Below are 21,128 nucleotides of genomic sequence, written 5' to 3'. Positions count from 1 at the left end.
GTGGCAGAGCACAAGTTTTGTTTACAGAATTTTTCCATTGTCCAAAACTGTAAGAACGTCTTTTGATAGAGAATGGAAAAATCCTGTTGTGATATTTAGCAGCGTGGATGTGGCTAACTGGCGAACTGCAGTAGTGCTTTTAGCATCTTTTATTTGATAATGATACTGGGTTTGTGTATTTTGCTTGTCTGCAAGTATCTTTGCACGTGTCTGCAGTTTCTTGTCTATGAATTTTGGAGCAGTGAAGGTAGAACATTTCCATCTTTAAACTGCTGGTTTACTTCACTAAGGCAAGTTTGCAGCCTTCCGTGAGGAGGAGTAACATCTTTGCTGAGTTTCACCTTCGGAAAAGCCTGTAACTGTGGTGTTTTAAAAGTAGTCTGTACCTTGCTGTTATTTCCAGAGCTAGCCTAAGGTATAAGTAGTGTGTGGGCCCGCTTGGGGTACCACAGGCTTCTCTTTTGTCTTTCTTTAGAGTTTTCTAATGGCAGCAAGTTAGGAAAGTACATGTAAGTGATGAGATTTTAACTATTAGTTTATCCTCTTGACCAGTGTGTCTTGTTTGTTGGGACTTACTTGAGCAAGTCTGCATGCATTCAGTAAACTCCTCCCATGGTTTTCAAGGAAATAACATTTACTCAGGGCAGATGAATGTATCCTATTTTAATGTGTTTGATCATTGCCTTCATTCTAATGGTAAAAACCACAAAATAACTTGCAGGAGAAGTTAGGAAGAGTTCTGAAATGTTTGCTTACACAGTGATCTGTGTTTTTAAAGTGAAAAACAAAGAAGGGAAAACATCCTTCAGAAATCCAACTGGGACCAATTCCAGACTCTCATACAGATTTGATGTTAGGCAAACCCTTGCAGAATGATTGGAACAAGCAGCCTGTGTACTGTTGCATTCACCATCACATCAAAATGAGATATTGTTCTAGTTTTATCCCTCTTAAAATACTTCACCGTAATTTAAAAGTATGTTCTGAATACTGTATTGGCCAGCCATGATGTTGCTTTGTCAACGTCCTTTCTGCCAGAGGAGTTTTGTGTAGCCAGTGTGTCTGATTCTCATGCTTTCTTCACTGAGTCTGGGTTAGTTGGGTTTTTTTTTGTGGGCTTTTTGTTGTGTGGTTGGATTTTTTGTTTTATTTTTTCTTCATTAACAAAGCATATACATTCATAAAGGAAAATATTTACTTGAAAGGATACCTTAGCTGTTTCAGGTTATATGTGGGGGCAAAGCTTCAAGTAATACTGCAACTAACTTGTGTGTGAATGGGCCTTGGGGGAGGAAAAGCACATTGGATATGTTTGTTAATAACTGCCAGTGGGTTTGCATTTTAAGATATTCTAGAGTAAACAAATGTTAAGCTGCCCTTTATAAGCAAGACAGTATTGCTCAACCAGAACATTGAAAGAGACAGGAACTCACAACGAAGGAGGTATTCTTTGGGAGAGTTGTTTCAGAAAGAGCACAATTAGCCATCTTGTAAACCAGGCTGACTTCATCTGTCTAATGTTCTATAATAATTTGTTTGTATATTCAGTTCTTACTGAAGACCTGTTTTTTATTTAGGTATATTTCCATATCCCAGGTGACTGGGTTCTGTAGTGAATCTTGGAACAGTTTGTATGTTTCCTGAATACAAACTTTTCCTTGTGGCACATAAACACTCAACTGCAGTGATCTTCATGTACCTGTAAAGTTTCCATTGAGTTCACATTCTGCTTATTCAAAGTGCAAAATAAAGAAATAAAGCTCTGCTGCTTTTGGGAGAACAACTAATGACTGAGAAACTGCTTAAAGCATGCAGTAGAAGAGTCCTCTGTTAGAAAAAAAGAACAGAATACAGATGAATGGGAAAAGTTCCCTCTTTTTCTGCTATTCTGTTCTCTTTCAGTGTGATAGTGGTCTTATTGCATAATCACACATGAATTATTTCTGTTAATACATTCGTGTTTACTGTTTTGATTAATCTTAAATTTATGACTATGAAGAGGTGAATAGCTCTTTAGGGATTTGTTAGTGGCTGTTGCTTATAGCAGCCCTTTGTAAAAGCAGCCTTTTGTAGCAGGCTGCTGGACTGTTAAGATGTTCATCTCTCCCCCACTGTGTAAACACAAGGGGACACTATTATTTATTGTACCAAAATAACAGGATCTAATCTTAAATAAATTCCTGACTTATTTTCATGATGGACTGAATAACATTTCTAGGCCCATCTTCAGTAGCACTTCCCTGAAGTCTTGCTTCCAATGACTCTGCTTTTTCAGGTGAAAATCCTGACACAGAATGAGAATAGCAAGCTACAAGCTGCTCTTGTGAGCAATCTGAAGAGTGCAGTCACAGCAGCCTTTCTCATGTTACCAGAAAGCTTCTCAGAAGAAGACCTCTATATGCAGATTGCAGGACTCTCCTATACTGGTTAGTATATGGTGTCTGATGTCACTGAAGAGAAAAGCTGTAGTTGGAGCTGTCGTAACACAGTAGGAATTCTAATACATAGTAAGTCATCTGCTCTCTTGCTTTGGGCCTACAGTCTTGCATGCTTCAACAACTGTATTTTAATGCTGTGTTTCATAACAGCTTGAAAAGACTAATTGTGCTGATTCATAGAACGCAGGTATAGGTGCATAAGCAAAACCTTATACCTACTTGATTTATGAACAGCTAAGTATGCACGATGGAAAAGGGTGGAAAATATTTTTTTTAATGTCTCAGAACCTTGGAAAAAATGTCTTTCCACTCTCAATGTCATGTTGATTCATCTGATAGTCTGACCCATACTTCGTTATCTCTTACTTTCTGAATGTGCTGTGTTTAAGGTTCCTTAGTAAACTTAAACAGGGGAAGTTCAGGTTCGATATGAAGAAGAACCTCTTTACTGTGAGGGTGGTGAGGCACTGAAATTGGTTGCCCAAGGAAGATGTGAATGCTCCATCCCTGGCAGTGTTCAAGGCTAGGCTGGACAGAGCTTTGGGTGACATGGTCTAGTGTGAGGTGTCCTTGCCTATGATTTTAATGTCCTTTCCAACCCAAAGCATTCTGTCATTCTATGATCCAGACTACAATGCTTCAGTGTACATTTAACACTCACCTCCTCATTCGTATTTGTTCACGTTTTTTTGTAAGAGAATTCTCTCATTTTGTTATGAGATCAGTGTGAATTTCTAAGGGGAAAAAAAAAATAAGAAATTACTCCAAGCAACTCTTCAGTACAACACTTGATTGTGCTGACAGTGGGCTGGCTAAAGGTTGCTAACTGGGGGTGTCTGGAACAGGGCTGCATACCTGCCTGCCTGAAACCTGTCCAGGAATGTCATTAGATTCTTGGTGAGCACTGCTGACCAAGGTAAGCTTTTTTTTATATATCCTACCAAAACCATGGTAGATCAGTTCCCGTGCTGTAAGCTCAAATTGGCTCTGCTGTGTGAACAGCGCTAAAGCAATAATTCCCAGTTGGGAATGTTCAAGAAAAAGACTGTTGATAACATGGGGGGTTTTTTTGCTGCCGTTTTGGTTAAGTCTTTCAGAGGCTGTACTAGTAGGCAAAACTGATTTTATGGGTTCTGTCTCCTTGGAAACTGCTGAAGAGAGTTGTTCATGCTTTAGTTTGGAAAATGTTTATCCTTTTATTTTTGTATGTGTTTTTGAGAGCAGTGAGTCACTACTGCTTCTATGGGAAGTGTTTGTTTTGTGGCTTGGCATAAATTGAAATAAACTCACTGATGTAGCAAGTTGCCACCTTGCAACAACATTTATCTCCTGCATGTGGGAAGTGGGAAAATGAATTGATTCAGGATTTTGTTTGTTCATGTGTGCTGCACGGAGCCTCTAACTCCTGGTTGGTAACCCTGGAAGCTGCCAGGGTAGCACCCAGTGGAGGTAGATGAATGCTCCGTCACAGACTGTCTTTTAACTTGCTCTCTTTGAAACTTTTCAGTCATTTATCATAAAAGAAAGTGTACAGGTCAGTAACTGGTGTTAAAAGGAGTTGCTTTTTGAAACTAATAACCGAATAGTAGGGTGAAAAGTTGATGAGTAAAAGATGATGCTGTGATCTTTCCATGACACCATTAGCTGTAGTCCAGGTACTCCCCTTGAAGTGCAGAGGCAATGCAAATTACTTTTTTTCAATATTGGAAAATAGAAGGTTATTTGTTTCTGGATACAAAGACTTGGGGCTGGTCAATTTGTATATTAATCTGTTGAAACTGATGTATGGTTCAAATACAATTGCTACCTCTTTCAAGGCTGAACTTGACAGGTAGATTTTTCTTTTGTTGACCAAGGGGTAATGTGGACACATGGGTTGATGATGGTACAGCATACAAGAGGGCACATAACAATTTTGAGTCTTATTTTCTGTGCTTGAAGGTATTTGAGTAGTATTTTTTGGCTATTAGAAGGTGAACCTGGTAGTGGATTTTATAGGTAGAATTGGAGAATGAAGTTTTAGACTACAGCTTTGTACTATATTTGTTTCTCTTATATTCTTTTTGAGTTTCCATTTTTTTCTAATGAATTAACTGTTTCTCTGTTCTTGACTAGGTGATTTCAGAATGATAGTAGGAGAAGACAGATCGAAAGTGCAGAACATAGTAGAACCGAATGTTCCCCATTTTCAGAAGCTGTACAGTAACATACTACAGGACTGCCCTCAAGTGGTATACAAGCACCATCTGGGAAGGCTAGAGGCAAGTGTTCTTCAAAACATTTTTAAAACAAGCGAGTGGAAGTGCTTTATCACATTGACAGAAGGCAGGAATTCTATTGTACACTAAGGAAAGCAGTTGTAGTCACTGTACTTGCTGGTTGTTATGTTTCTGTTTAGTTAATTCTGCAACCAGAAGACTTGCCTTAAATACCAGTCTCTGCATATGTAGTAACTACTGTTCATTTTGTTTGAGTATGGGCATAGAACTAGAGCCCTAGCAAGGGAACGAGAGAAGATCATTTTAAAACGCGTGCTCTAATGACTACCATATGAAAACACCAGTCTATAGGAAGTGCTGAATAAACATATGGGTTGTGTTGAAAAGATCAGGCCGTAACTTAGAGGTGCAGCTTCTTAGAGCTGCAATCAAAAACTGCATCTGACAAAAAAACCCTAGAGCGCTAGCTATGGAGATCAGTTGACTAAACCCAGATGAAATTCTGGCATTATCTTTAAGTACCCATACTAAGCCATTTTTTCCCTAGTTTTTGGGAAACAGGTATCCAAAATTACCAGTATCTTGAATTCCACCTTTCTGGCATAATGTGTGTGATTGCAATTAGGGGAGAGATGCTATATTCAGGAGTTCAGTAGCAGTTTTTCCTCTTGCAGTATTCATGTCCATGTGTGGATATTCAAGTGTGATATGCATTTCAACATGAAGTTACAGGTAACATTGGTTGTCTCATGGACATGGTACCTCTTCATCCTCAAGTTACCTTGGTCATTATCTCCCAGATGTCTCCTTTTAGGATGTGTCTTTGTTAGAAACTGAAGTTCAGATAGAAGCAAGCTTGAGTACAGTAAACAATTTTACTGCAGTGCTTTGGAGTACAGCGTAGGCGAATCTATTATACTGCAGCTGTCTCCATGTTTTCTTATCAATGTGCTTTTGAACAGTTCAGTGGAAGAAGTATTTAAATGACTTTTGAAAAGAGTCAGTAATGCTTTGTCAAAGGAAATGGCTAGTTAGATTAATACTCCCTGTTGTGTTACCTTTAAACAAATCCTGGTAGCATACTACTGATAAGTTGTTGAATAATGAATCTGGCCATAATTTCATAGTAGTCATCGAAGCTGTTGATTAAATGCCATCATTTTACTGTTGATTTTGAGCAAAGTGCTTTAATATGTTATTCCTCACACCTTGGTTTATTGTTGGCAGTTATCCCCCAGTCTAAATAGGACAACTGCTATCAGGAGTGCTGTTTGATACAGAACAGAAACCTCTTCTCCAAGTACACATTCTCAGAGTTACAGAGAAAATTCTTTCTTAAAAGATTCCTCAGAAACAATTGAAGGCAGACACTAGCTCTTACAGTTCTGGTTCAGGCGTGGATTCCTCCCACATAATGTTAAGAGCCTGCTCATTGTCGGCTCCCTCTGTAGTCAGTGGGTGATTCATCTGGATATCATTTTCTCCTCATTGACTAAAGGGAGTGTATAGGACAGCTAGACTCCTGTCTCATGTCTCCATGAACTGTCTAAAACATTGTGTGGGAGGAATTGAGCTCTTCATGTTTTCCTTCAGTTTTGGAGAGAGCTGCTCCATTATGCATTTTTCAGTATTTGTGCTTACCTTGTGTATAAACGTGTACAGGCCTGCATGCTGGTATCCTTGTCTTCAAAACAGGGTCACTGTATTTCTGACTTAGATTGGAAAATGTGGAATGAATGTTTCCTTCACATTATAAAAACCAGATGTGGCTTGAGTTTAAAGCAGAGAAAATGTTTTTCAAACTAAACTTGAAGTGTGTGTGTGTGCAGTTTGATTATATTCAGGCAGAAGAAGCTGAGCTAAGTGGTCTTTTGGGAGCTTTGTTTTTCTCATTGTAGTGTACTTATATTTCCAAAGGAAATTGGATAGAGCAGAAATGATACAGTTTCAATGAAAAGTTGCTTGCAGAGGCAGCAAGATCATATGTGTGCATTAGTCTTCCCTGAATGAAAATTAACATCTTTGCAGTGAGTTAACTTTTCAGGTTCAGAACTGCATTTCCCAGTGCTTGTGAAGTTTTCATTAGCATTGTCAGTGACTCCTGAAAGTGAAATGGATCATCTTCTGTGAGATATTTATCAGAGGTCAGAGATAGTCAAAGACTTTCCTGAGACCTTCTTTGAGAAAGTGAATTTGCTTTTTTAACACTGGATGTTTTTGCTGTCTTATTTTTTCATAATGTTCAGATAGATAAAAGTCCAGAAGGTCAATTTGCACAACTGATGTCTTTGCCAAGGACTCTGCAACAAAAGATAACTTCTCTGGTAGACCCTCCTGGAAAAAACAGAGATGTGGAAGAAATCCTATTGCAAGTTGCCCATGATCCTGACTGTGGATTTGTGGTGCATCAAGGTCAGTCTAGATCAGTGCCTGTAATATCCTTTAAGACATGACAGATTTACAGATCTGTTGTGTATTTTCTAATAAAATAGTAGCAAATAGCATTCCTACTGATACAGAAAGGTATGTTTTGGTTTAGTCCTGAAAGAAGTAGTCTTTGGGTATTAGTGTGGCCTCCTTAGACCATGGCAAAAATCCAACTCTATTTGGGATGTTTACATCTTTAGGATTTTATTGGCTGGCATAACTTCATCTAAATACTAAGCTATATATATATCCTACCAGTCATACATTGCAATGCTACATTCATTTTCTGGCTTGCTGACATTCCCCTTCCCAATCATCACGGTTAGCCCAGCTCTGGCAGAGAGCTCAAGCTTTGAAGAAAAAGATTGAGGTGTTTCTCACCATCACAATCTCTCTGAGGCAAGATTATGCTGTACAAGCAAGTTAAAGCTAAAGCTGCAAACATCAGTGTTTTATTATACTGATTTAAAAATGGAAACATTCAGTACCTGAAGAGTCCTTTACATCCTTAAAAAACTTGACACATCTTAGTTCCAGGTGGACAATTTTGCAGGCTCCTTGGGCACAGGAAAAATTCCCTGGGTGCTGGAGAACCACTAGACGCTAGCCAACTCCTGAGGGAGCTCCTGAGCATTGCGGTGCTCCACTGAGAGTACAGGATGATTGTACCTGGATATCAAGTTGCCCACCTTCTCTCATGTTAGTCTGTGGCACCTTCTGTGCTGCTATGGCTAGACTGCAGCAGTAATGTGACAATCGCTGAACCTCGGAGCAGGAGTTGCAGTGTTGTGAGCTGCAGATAGTTTTAGAGCTATAGTCCATCCTGAGAGAACTCTCCTTGCAGCTGTGTTTTGGTGGGTATTGCGGGCATGGCTGTGACTGTATCCATGCAGTTTATACTCCTAAGAGAAAAATCAAAACCCCTCTTTGACTTTTATGTCCAAAAGATTTTCCTAATTCAAGAATCTAGATAAAAGACAGGACAAGCCATTTGGTAATCCTACAAGGCAAAGTTGATTACTCAAACTGAATTGCATTGTCCCTGGGTATTTCACTAGCTCAACATGATTTGTTTCCTTCCCTTCCCTACTCCCCAGATTATTTTTGGTGTAATATTGTGTTCCTTTTGTTAATAGATTTCCTGAAGTTTTGTTCTTCATTATAGGAGTAGATTTGAAGGAATTACTGTTTGAAATCATAGTCTACATTCTGGTTAATGCAGAATAACTTTGCTTGGAAGGCTAACTCCGGGGCTGCCTGCATTTTTACATTTCTAAGTCTGTAGTAAAGTACAGTTTTTGTCATAGTTTTGTTTGATTTCACACTGAAGTAAACGATGAGTAGAATTGGTTCTGCTCTAGAAAGTCAATATACCAGCAGTTAGATGAAACAATTCTGGATGCTTTGTGACTAATCGTTTTGGTAGAGAAATAATGGGAGCACTAAATAAATTCATTTGATTAATTCCTACAGGTTATCTGGTTTAATATTGATTTAGGGCTTTTTCTGTATGTTATACTTAAAAAAGCTTAAAGAATATTTTCGATTAGTATGACAAAGCAGAACAGTTTAAGTGTATGTTTTCCTTTCAGGCTGGATTTGTTGTATAAGTGGAAAAATGTTTTAACTTTATTTGCATATGTTGGAGGATAAAAAAATCCCCACAAAACTCTGAAGATGGGTAACATCTGTGTGCTTTCTGTCTGCAGGCATTTCAAGAATTGTGAGATCTTCCAGTGTAGTGCAGAGTGCTAAAACCATACTAACAGCTGGTAAGAACAAGTGTGATTTCCATCAACATAGGCCTTCTGATTTCACAGAGTAAAAATCATAAGGCCCCAAGACTGTCTGGCTGCAAGAGTTTAGAGAATAAACTTTTTGGGTGTCTAATTGAAAACCCTGGAAAATAAAGGTAATGTTTAAAGCAGAAGCTTTATATAACTATTGAGAAACTGTAAAATGCCAAAAGGAATTGGAGTCTATATGACCCTTTAACAAAACCATCCAACAACCCCAAAGTAGCAAAAAACCAACTTCTGACTTCAGTTTCATTTTGTATGTGGGCCAGATTTGGCTGATGTGCACGACTTCTGCTCTGTTTGTATTAAAAAATGGAAACAAAATACTTCATAATTCACTCAAGCTTTCTGTGTGGGAGTGGATCCCTAAATGATCAGTGCATGGTATCAGTGTGTTATGTAGTCTATAAGATTATTTCATCATAAAATAAAGGAGGGAATGAGTTTTGAGGGAGAGAACTTTGATAGGATCTGATGTTTTTGTCAGGCTTGGAAGACAGGTCTGTATTTGAAGACCTCAGGTGTTCAAATACCAGAGGTACTTGAATACTGTACTTGGTGAGCACTGGATATTACTGTAACTCTCATACCTCACAATTAATCACTTCAGAAAAAAGACTTGAATATTATAACGTCAATGAGAGGGAAGGTTAGAAGGGAAAGAAGACTTGCTTGTGTAGAAACTAGGAAATGGGAAACTGGGGATGCTTTTCAGCTATCCAGGTCTTCTGAACTAAATGAAGGTTACTGCCAGTTGCACAGCTGGAGCTTCATCATTTTTTCTGCGTTCTGGAATATATCTAATTTTAAGGGGACCTGATTTTTACATTTTGAAAAGCTGAAAGCACTGCAGCTCCATTTGAAAGAAAGACTTGAGACCTAAGCCTTCATTTTCTTACAACTCTGACCAGGAGCTCTTCTGAATCCCTGTAAAGTGAAAACTCCTCGCATGAAGCTACTCAAATAATTTTCTGAACTCATCCATACCTATTCCTAAATCTCCCACAAAAGCAATTATATACAAATGATGCCATTACTGGTTTTAAAAGCAGCTGCATAGTCTCCTACTGAACAATCCTTAAACCAGACTTCTACAGCTGCTATTCCCTTCCCATTTGGTATTAAAGTTGGTTGCTCCATGTTATACTTCCTACTTCCTGGTAAAGAAACACAAATTGCAGTATTCAGGACTGTTAGTGGTCTGCTGAGTAAAATAAGCAGGAACAATTGTACTTTTTATATGATTCTGTTAATAGTTTAGTTCTGGATTAAAACTTTGGTAGCTGGAGGAGACTAAGGACTTAACTCCACCTGAGAAAACAATTGTTTGTTTTATATGAGTTAGGCATATTGCAAGTATTAGTTTCTAATTGTAAGGTTTCCAGCCAAATAGCTGTCATTTTTCTTCTAAGATTTGTTGTCGAAATTACCAGCTAGTGGTCAAGACTTCTTATATCATAACATGCCTCTTGTAGAAATGCCAGCTTGTAACCTGTTTATAAATCCATGGTGAGTAGATTTTGTAGCGTGAAATAATTGGAGGGGAGGGTCAAAGACATTATAGAATCCCAGACTGGTTTGTGTTGGAAGGGCCCTTAAAGCCCATCCAGCTCCAACCCCTGCCCCGGGCAGGGACCCCTTCCACTGGAGCAGCTTGCTCCAAGCCCCTGTGTCCAACCTGGCCTTGAGCACTGCCAGGGATGGGGCAGCCACAGCTTCTCTGGGCACCCTGTGCCAGCGCCTCAGCACCCACACAGGGAAGAATAATTATCCTGCTGAATTTGGTGCTTGTGGAAGTCAGGAGTCTGACTGACCCATATAGCAAAGCAGGTTGTGTGTAACTGGAAGAGTACGAATAAAAACACATAAGCTTTGTCAGATCCTTTATGCTTCCCTCTGTCTGTTCCATAAACAGAAAATCACCTCTGAGAATTGTTAGCTCCTTTTGTGTGTCACAGAGTAACTCACATCCTATTCCATTACTAGGACTTTGGAGGGTCAAATTCATCTTTTAGTAGGACTTGTAATTTTCACCATGTTTTCTGCTTTGTGCATCTGAGAGTAGGTATTTGTGAAATGCCTTTTCTTGCCTTAAAAGTCTTAACTGCTTTTTGATTCACATATAATGGTGCTTTTTTTTTCCCCCTTTAAAAAAACTCTAGTTGTCCTCTAACCAGCCAGCTACTTAGAGTAGCACTTACAGTCTAAACCCATGTCTTTTATACTAGTGCATTTTTTGCAGTTTGATGCTGGTAGGGCAAAGTGATTGTGATCCTTTGCCTCAACTATAAGCCAAATTTGAGCAAGGATGCCTGGGAGAGGTGTTCTCTTTTAGCATAGTTTAGCTTTGTTTTAACTGTGCTTATGCACTTCTGTAAGTATTGGCCAAAACCATTAGCAGCAGAATTCAGGATTGATCTTTTGGGGTTACGCACAGATGATGTGCCGAGGGAAATGAGATAGATTTGGAAAAGGACCATTTCTGCCGTTTCCTAAGCTCTGGATGTCGTTTAATGAGCGCAGAGCTTGCCTGTAGCGATCACCCTCCTGAGCCACCCTGGCTGGAGGATGGGAGTCCTGCAGCTTCAGATGGACCAGGAGTGTCTGTGACATGTGCACTGCACCCAGCGAGAGCGTTGCCTCCCCTGCTAGTGCAGGAACAGCCCTGCTTCCCAGCAGGCCAGTGTGCAGGCCTCATTAGAGCTGCCCCTGCTTCACTAGCTGGAGGTGGATGGAAGCACAGGAATAGTGCTTTTGTAATCAAAATCCCTACGTTGTAGTGCACAATCAAGGAAGAAATGAAATTTAACTGACCAGGCACGTGACCTCAGCGTTTATCAGGTGTGTGTTGGTGTGCTCGTCCCTGGGATGGAGGAGGGATGGGTTTCCATGGGGTTAGGGCTTGGTAGAAGCTTTCTGCATGTTGCCCGTGGGGATTTTTGTAATGTTTCTCTCCAGACATTTCTGAGTGAGTTTGTGTTAATTCTCATTGTATCTTCTGTGATGTTTTCTCCCAGTCTCAGTTTCCTAATGTAAAGCGTGGTCACTAGAGGGCAGGCATTAATGCTGAGCACCTCGCTTTGCCATTCATTTCCTGGGGCTCTGATCAGCTCCTGTTCATACAGATACACATGTACACAGACAAAACGTTGTGATTCCTACGCTCGTGCAAGGAATGTGTTTTGTAGGAAAGTATTGAATTTTAAATGTAATCCCTAAGGATGCTGCATTCCTTTCTTCAGTCTTTAACCAACTCTTATCTAATGTTCTGTTCCCTTAAGACTTATTTTCACACTTTCTAATAGAGACTTTAGGAAGAGTATTATGGCTCCGTCCTTCTGGGTGCTGTAAAGAATAGTTGCTAAAGTAAGAGAATTACAAAAGATCCACTAAATAAGCTCTATTTTTTTCTTGCTATTCCTAGTAACTGTACAAGTACTTTTGTCCTGTGTCTGCTTTCAAAATAATTTGTTCTTACTGCATGGCCATCATTCTTTTTGAAATGTAATGGGGGACACAAAATGATTTCCTTGGCTGATTATTTTCTCAGCAACAAGAAGTGCCATGCCTACTCTCTGGTTGTAGCATGATAGTCCAATGTACAGCCTGTTAGTAAATGAAATGTTAAATGGGCAGTACTCGTTGCTGAGATGGCATGCTGTGTATTAACATCACTGGCAAGGAGCACAAGCGAAATAAAGAATTTCAACCCATTTGGGAGAACGTTTTTCGTCTCTCTCTGCCAGCGTGGTTTTAGAGTTGAGCTCAAGCTCTGTGTTGTTGTTTGTTGTTAAATGCCCTATTTAGTTTTTGAGAATGTGCCTGTGCGTCTCTTCAAGTCTGTGGTGGGATTGCCGCTCTGTTTCCCATTAGGGGTGGCACCATCGCTTGATTTATTTTCCCACATAGCCAGAGTCCGCGCGGTCTTTGGGAACTAACTCTGAAGTTCTTATATTTAGCTCCTCTGAAGGAGACGTTGAGCTTGTTTAGCTTAGATTTCTTCTTTGTATCTTCCTAGAGGAGTGCTGCAGCCTTGAAAATTACTTCCAAATAAGATAGTGTGCATTAAAGCATCAGTTGAAGCAATTGTTCAGGGTGCTGTTAAGTTAGAACAAATGCTTGTAGCTGCTCTGAATAACACTTGTTTACTTAGAATTGGGATGTTAATATCCTGTGTCTTTAAGGAATTTTTTTGAATTATAAGGAGGACTTTTCCATACCAAATATTCTGTAGATTTGTGATAGCTGCTGTGTTCATCATATGCCAGAGCAGATACTGCATACCACTGCACTGTAAATGTTTAAGAGGTTTGTATGTGCATGAAACACTAACAGCATATAACTGTTTGCCTCCACATGGCAGTTCTTCAGCAGTATATGCATTAGTTTTTCTTTTCTAAAGGAAATATAGAATATCACAGCCAGGCATATCTGTTGGGAAACTGTGGGGGACTTACAGCCAAATTAATGTCTTACAACACTGACACTTCCAAAAAACCGAACACGGATCATTAAGTAAAATCAGATACAACTGCTGTTTACTCTGAAATGCTGTGGTCTTGATTCCATGTGCACTGGGGCTTTGTTCTGTAGCATATAGTGGAAAAATCTAAAGGGGGGGGGGGGTGGAACCACCATGTCATAGATTCATAGCTGAAGTAGAAAGACATTTTCATGTGGTCCAACTGCTTCAGATGCTGAGACTGCGCCATAATTGCAACCATTAACTTTTACTACAGATGTGACTCATCACCCTGAGGGCTGCTTTAAGAAACCAGCTGTATGTACAAACCTGCATTTTGCTTTGTAGCCTGATGTGCTAGGGCAGAAATGTAAGCATTTATTACATAAGGCTCTGGTGGGTGGAGTTGAGGCGAGTGCTCCCTGCAGGGGGAAAATATGGAGGAGAAAAAGCTCTTTATGTGGAGCTGCTGCAAGAGGCAGGGTAAGTTGGCAAGCTGATGGAACAAGCTGACTTGCAGGCTGCAGTGCCAGCACAGTTAATTACAGTCCTGCAGGGCTGTATCAGCTGTCTCACTGCTGATTTGCCACATGCTATACTGCGCTTCCAGAAGTACACTGGCTTCGTTGGAACAGCAGAACATTGGTTCTGGCAGAGAACTCCAGCATGTGAGGGGCTGTATCCTGCAAGGATAGTACCTAGGAGACTGGACGGTAATTTCCAAAGCTATACATTTACATAGTTTTAACTTTGGAGATTGGAACCACTTCTCTCATCTATGTGCTCTGCCTGAGCTCGGTCTGGCCTTATTCTGCAACTGGAATTCTTGCACTGTATACAGTTTTAGTGCAGATATGTGAGGTGCTTCAAAATTTACATGATTATTTACTTGTTAGTTGAGATGCTGTAAAGAAAAGTCCATTGTGAGTTCATTAGTGTGCTTCCTTTTAGCAAAAACCTATTAAATATAGGAAGGTTTGAGCTTACATATGGGATGCACATGTTGAAAAGTTTATGTACGGATGATTCCTTACAAAAAGTACAGTTGAGTTTGTTTAAATAGCAATTAGAGACAGAAGTGCAAAACTGATTATGTACAGCATATTTGTTATGATAGGCTTTTCGCTATCCATCATGTTCCTTCAGAAGTGGAGCATGCACTTCTCGTTATTGCTGCATACTCATTTCACTTCTTGTGACTCTAGACTGCTGATGCTGAATGCATCTTTCACTTAAAATACTTAGTGTTAAATTGATTACTTTCTAAGGTCTTTCCAAAATCAAATATTATCATACCCTTTCCCCTTCCCCACCCAATAAAATGTCCAGTGCAGCAGATGGCTAAACATGGGTCAGAAGATCTTCCCTTGTGTTCTGTGGTGTCAGACTGTGATTTTTGGCTAAATCGCTTTTCTGCACTTCTAGCAAGTTTTGTCAGGCAAACCGTCTTCTATTAAATATAAGAAAGATTGCAGTAAGTATAACAAAGCATACTTCTTAGTCTGTGCATGTAAGTGTCAAAATGAAAGCTGTTTGTGCAGCATTAAAAACTTGCCTTTTCAGTTTTGTAAGGGTGTGATTAGACTGTTGTAATCTGGAAAGTCGCTCTGGTTTTTTGTTCTGGGATGATTTTTTTTAATCAGAAAAATCTGGAAGGAGGAAAACTGAGGAGCTGCACTGGTTCGGATGTTCGAGCCCTGTTGAAATGCCAAGACTAACAGCATTTGAAGTTTCCAAATGCAAAATGACTAAACCCAGCAAAAGGCTCCATCTTTCTTTTACCCTGTCTGTAAGGGAAGGCTCATCTCTGGTAGAACTGCAGACAGTGTTTAAGGGTAAACCGTAAAAAATTGTGTAGGAATTGTCCTCAGTTCCTTTCTGTCTACAACTTGTAAAAGCTTGGGGGCAATGACTGCTGCAAAATCCTTCTGTAGCTTTACCAAAACTGAGAAATGCCTTCCTTTGTTGTAAGCCTAGCGTAACAGCGTGGTATTCACCAGAGCTCCCTACTTGTGAGCTACTGCAGGGTGGTGCTGGAGCATGACAGCTGTTCTGGCTTCGCATGAGGTTTATTGTAAACAAGTGACAGGCAGGTTAGTTCGAAGCAAAAGTGGTCCAGGCAACATCCATGTGGCAGGGTATTCACACTGGTATCCATGGTAGATTTCTGATACTGGCAGTGTTGCCAAATTACAGTTGTTCGTCATCATCTTGTTATTTTTGGCTCTTTAAGTTCACCCGTGTATATGCCTTATTAATCTGGTTTTCCATACCCATCATCATTTCAATATTATCTAATTTTACCTAGGGACACAGATGATTGTTACACAAGTCAGGCACTTTTGTTCTCTTGCAGATATGCTGCTATTCTCGGTTACGAAATGGTAGCTGCCATTAGTTAGGATGAGGCAGTAACAAAATCTTCAACATACTTCACAACCCATTGAAACAACTCGATTTCCACCTCAACAGTCAGCAGCACATATCCAATGAAAAAACTCAATTGTCTTTTAACTCACAAGCCTTTGCATAGCAATGCTCTGGGTTGGTGTATTTAATCAAGATGAGCATCAGCATGATGCTTCTCAACTCTGTGTAGAAATGCTCTACAAGAAGGCAATCAAGTGCCCGATGTATAGCATCAATCAAGGCTAACTAAAATCTGGTTACCAGAAGTTGTCAAAGTAGGATTTGGAAGTATAAATCTTGCTGTGTACCAGTCATGAAGAGTTTGCTTGTGTTGCTTGAGAAGACTCTTCTTTTGTCTTGGTTCACCCTTCTCTCTCCGTCCACTTTATCCCTTCCGTAACATTTTGGCTGCACAGATTTAGCATAGCTGTGGTTCTTGATTAGGCCTCATCTATCTACAGAATCTGGTGGTGGGCTTCTGTCTTAAGAGCCAAAATGCTTCTGCAACTAGGTGCTTCTCACAGACATGGCCAGCTCATTAACCTGCACACCTAACAGCCTGGATTTCTCTAGATAGTCCTGCTTGGGTCTTGCAGTGGAATATAGTCTGTCAGGTTGCTGGTGTCCATTACAAGGCGAGAGTACAGCCTGACAACCTATCTAGCAGTAGGTCAGAAAGGACTTGGAAAGCATCACATACTGGTTTGGTGAGGGTCTGCAGCAGACAGAGGTGGTTTAAAGCCCTGCCTATACTTAGCATGTAAGAGTTTTATCATCACTCTCTACATTTGCTATACCTTGGTCATTGTCTATACAATATGCTTGTACGTACCATCGTCAGGCCTTCAGAATGAAGCCACCCTACTCTGCATGCCTTGATACTACGAAAACTATTTTTCTGTGTCATTATTCAGTGTTATGAATGTGACAAGAAGCTTATTTGCATGTCTGCCTGATGGATTAGGCTGTCATTCTTCTAGGAAATACTTCATGTAGTAAGAACCTTATTTTTGGCAATCTTATTGCAGTCTTATTACAATCTTATGTCTCTTTTTTTGTGTTCTGTTTTTTAGGGGTAAAGAAGTCTGTAACTTACAGCATGAAGAAATTATATAAAATGACAAAGGGATGGTTAAGGAAGACATCTTGAGTCTTGACATACTGTGTATGGGTAAATAAATGGTACTTTTTCACTAAATACTTTGCAGATGTTGCTTTCCCTATTTGAGAAGATGAAGGTGTATTTAAGAAGTCTGTTCGAATAATTGACATGCTCAATTTTACTACTGAAAGAGGGCTTTTGTTAGTGGGGGAAGGTTCCATGGTGATAGGGCAAAGGAATTATACTCTGTAAATACTGTGATGAATTTTCCTGCATACTGTACCTTGGATTTTCAGAAATCAGGTTGTACTTACGAATTAAAACCCAAAGCCACTCCTTTTCTATGCATTGCTAGCTTTATTTTCCAAGGTACCCTCAGGCTCTTTCAGAATACTCACTGTCCCAGGTTTAGTTCTGCCAGGGATGTGTGGAGCTGGAGTCCATTGAGTTGTACGTAGATATGAAACTGTCCTCTTAAAACACATTATTTCTTCATGTACAGGTTCACTGTTAGGATTCTTCTGAGGATGTTTACTGGGTGCTTCTGCAGGGTGGGCTTCAGGAAAAGTCAGGGTTTTCTCAGATGTGTGACATGCTGAATCTAAAAACCCTTGACCATGACTTTCAGTGTGAGAAAGAGTGTTTGAAATGAGAGGCTTGTCACGTATCAGATCTTTTCATTAAAATTGGATGTTCCTTTCATGAGACTGAGAGGACAACTGCCCAGTTCATGGCTAAGCATTGCCAGAAGTGTCCTCATTAGAAGGAAAGTGATACTCTCATTGACCTTCGGGAACTACTTAAGCGGATTAATGAAATGTGTGTTGTTTGGCAGAAGATTCTGAGTCCTTTAAACTTTATGAACAAAAGTACCTATTATTTAATTGATTCCTTATTCTTGTGTTCCTGAAAATACTGTCCACAAAGATAACATTTGTTCTCCCTTGCTTAATTCAATTAGCTAAACTAAAGAAAACTGGATTTGTACATAACATAGTACATTAAACATGCCATTAAAGAATGGACATTTCTGGCAGTATTGATGTGCTGACACAATAAATCTGGAGCGTCTGTTGTAAATAGAATATTTTTGCACTGAGTTGGGTGGGCTTGTGGATTTTGGATGTTGTTCTCAATAAAATAAATGGAGAGAACATTTTACTTGTGAGAGTGTCAATGATAAAAATAATCGAAAGGTAAAAAATGGAAATAAAATGTACCATTCCTGATCAGCATCTCTTTATTGGTGGTGTATTCTGTGATCCATAGGGCCATCTCTCCAGCTACATTTGCTTGAGTGATCTCACTTTCAAGAGAAAATATTGGGATAAAATTGGCTGCTAATGATTTCCAGGGAGCAGTTCAAAGCCTAAATTTAAGCAAGAAGACAGCAAATATATTATCGTGTGTAACATGACTCAGGCTTCCTGTAATCACAGGGGACCTGTTAAATATCATTTCTTAAATATTTTGAGTTTCAAGTGGCAGAATTTGAATCCAGAGTCAGGAAATGTGTCCCTCTTATTCTCATTTTTTTACTTTCTTGGAAAATACTTTTACTGTTCAGTAGTAACTTTCTAAGGCCACAGGCAGATTCCTAATATGTTGCATTATCTGTTGATGGTAGATCTAGAATTTGTATGACAAATCCCCCCAGATGCCTCTTTTCTGATAGCAGGAGGCTGATTATCCTTATTATGGTGGCATATTCTGCATAAGAAGTGACTTCAACTAGAGAACATTTGTATGTACAGCACTAACACTCTCTGTCAGTAAAGAGGCCAAACTTGAAAAGTTTCTATTATAAGAAATGGAGCTAGTGAATTGAAGCCGCTGCTTAAATTAAGTTAACCTTGGGTTTTGGCTGGATAGTCTAGAAGTCTCTTGTACAAAAATACACCCTGTCCACCTTAAAATTAACTACATATGTAGTGAAGACTTGAAATAGCATACAGTTTTTTACATTTCAGCATAACCTCTAGTAAAAAGAAATCTGAAATCGGATGTTGACTTACTTAGGTGTGCTCGGTGGAAAACTTGTAACAACAGAGAATACTGATCCCAGTGGTAGAAACAGACCCCAACAGATACAAATGAGCAGCACAAGGAAAGATTCAGGATGGAGTCATGACCTTCTGAATGAAATAGTTCCCAGGTAAGAAGTGCAGTGCTGGCAGAACTGCCTGGTTGAGTCATCTGACGAGGTAACAGCTTGTATTTTCTGTCCCAAATGAAGTACACTGTAGGGGAAACTGCATATGGGCAGGAGCACGGACAAAAGACTGATTGTTTTTACACCAGTAATTTGGTGTTAGTAAAGTCTTAATGGGGTCCACTGTATTATTTGGAACTGTGAAAGTCTTTGGGAAAGAAAACTTGGAAACTGAAATTGAGAGTACATCATGTCCCATCTCCTTGCAGGAAACAAGACCATTTCAGAAATAACCCTCTGCATGAACAGTCAGCAGAATGATTTATTTATTCTTAATGTAACTGAATTTTATATGTTCTGGGCTTTCTTTTGTACTTGTGTTTATTTTCTTTTAAGGCTGTGTGGGAAAAGGTCTAAGTGGGCCTTAACTCTGTCTAACAGAGGGGATGCTCACTGCTGGTGAGGATTCATCCACGACAGCTTCAGTGAGATCACTCCGAGTGAAACTGTTTTTTTCTGTGTGTGTGAATTAGGGTGTGTGTGTGAATTCTGGAATATGAAGACTGTCAGCAGAAAAATATAGTTGCTTTTTAAAACCTGCCAGCTGCTGCACGCTGGATTGTTGGGAATCTGTTCCATGTTCTGAATACATTTGCCAGAAAATGAAGGCTAACAACTGAAATCTTACTCCAGGTTTTGCCTCATTTATCTTCATGTCTGTAAATGAAAATGGAACTATTGCATTTTCGTAATTCCCAGAATTCCTTAAGGATGCAGACTTTCCTGGGTGCTGCATAGAAATGTATAAGCTGAAAGAAAATAGGACATCTGTGGTGCACAGATGGAGCAAAAACTTACCCAGAGTAAGCAATATGACCAGATGAATTACAAAAAGTAGGCAGTGGCAAAACTAGACCCTCTTACCTTTTAAGAAGCTAATTCCCTCCTCCTGTAATAGTGCAGCTAAGTGGAGTTTTACATAATGAGCCTTACTGGGAAATAACAGCATTGAATAAAACCATCCTGACCAACCTGTGCTGTTTTTAACAAAGGCGAGGATGGGGCTTCTTCAATCTGGTTAAATAACAGCACCACAGGATGTGAAACCACTGGCTCATAAATTATAACTGCTTCAAGCACTGGTTGAGAGAGATCGTGTGTCGTAAGATTGCCCAGCATCTGGTTGAGAATTCTTACTAACAGAGCATTTAATCACATGCTTAAAACGCATATGTTACTACTGTTACTGAATAGGTCTGTGATTCCTTTTTGAGAGTAATGGCAATATATAGCTTGGGCTTGAATCTGCAGAAGTTGAAAATAAAATAGCGTGATGTCTCAGGACAGTTGGGCACTGCTGAGCTCCTCCTGGGATGTGGCTGCAGTGTAAGTGAAGGCTGGATGCTAACGGCTTGCTTCCTTTGGTGGTTCTTGTTACCCTGAAGTTGTGGCTGTTTTCCCTTTTATTCAGAGTACCTGGGAGATGTCTGTGTACGAGAGCTTTAAACAGAATATCCTATGGGGACATCTCACATCCTGAGAGGCTAGGTGTTTCTCCTCCTCTGCCATTTCTCACTGCTAAGTTTGGGGATGAGCAGTAGCTAGACGCAGAAGTTCTTTAAATGATGAAATGCAGTTGTAACTCTCGGGAAGCATTTAAAAGAACAGCTTTCATTTCAAAGCCATTAGCAATGTAGTTCATGTTCTGAATATTAAAATAAGACACACTTAGAAGTGGGTTTGGTGTTTCAGAAGGTGCCTGCTACTGAAATGGTGGTTCAGAACATTAGAAGTCAATTACAAGTCAATCTGATGTGTGAGAATGAGTTGGCCTCGGCTCCCATAGTGAGACAGTTATCTTCATTCTGAACCTTGCAAGCTAAGCAAGGGCATTTGTTCAAGAAATAATGTTCCTGTAGGAAACCCAGGACTGTACTGCTTGCTGTTTAGCAGCTAATTAAACATTTTTATGTGCAGCAGATGCTGCATGGTGTCAAACGCTCCCAACCTTTAAAATGCCTGTCATGCTGCCCGTGGACCGGTCCTTCCCATTGCAGGTGTTACTGTACAGTTTGTAACCTGAACTGGCCGCGTCTGTCTTGCGTGGCTGAAATACCCGT

At 39.8% G+C, this 21,128-nt stretch overlaps 1 protein-coding gene across 8 annotated transcripts in view; it reads left to right on the top strand.

Moving 5' to 3' along the window:
- TAMM41 (TAM41 mitochondrial translocator assembly and maintenance homolog) overlaps nt 1-21,128 on the top strand; it is a 34,683-nt gene that overhangs the window by 5,638 nt on the left and 7,917 nt on the right. For 6 of the 8 annotated variants that reach the window (XR_010614445.1, XR_010614443.1, XR_010614442.1 and 3 more), the window contains 6 exons: nt 2,276-2,426; nt 4,554-4,699; nt 6,904-7,069; nt 8,794-8,856; nt 16,828-16,925; nt 18,876-19,011. Coding sequence is in view for 2 of the 8 variants with exons in the window: in XM_065687725.1 (XP_065543797.1) it covers nt 2,276-2,426; nt 4,554-4,699; nt 6,904-7,069; nt 8,794-8,856; nt 16,828-16,904 (603 nt within the window). In the remaining 6 variants the exon portion in view is untranslated. Of the gene's footprint in view, nt 1-2,275; nt 2,427-4,553; nt 4,700-6,903; nt 7,070-8,793; nt 8,857-16,827; nt 18,089-18,875; nt 19,012-21,128 lie in introns of those variants that run through there. The other 2 variants (XM_065687725.1, XM_065687726.1) reach the window with 2 other exon arrangements.

Source organism: Lathamus discolor, chromosome 7 (genome assembly GCF_037157495.1).
Source record: "Lathamus discolor isolate bLatDis1 chromosome 7, bLatDis1.hap1, whole genome shotgun sequence".
NCBI lineage: Eukaryota > Metazoa > Chordata > Aves > Psittaciformes > Psittacidae > Lathamus > Lathamus discolor.
Note: the sequence above shows the minus strand (reverse complement) of the source record. Positions and strands in the feature narration are given on the sequence as shown.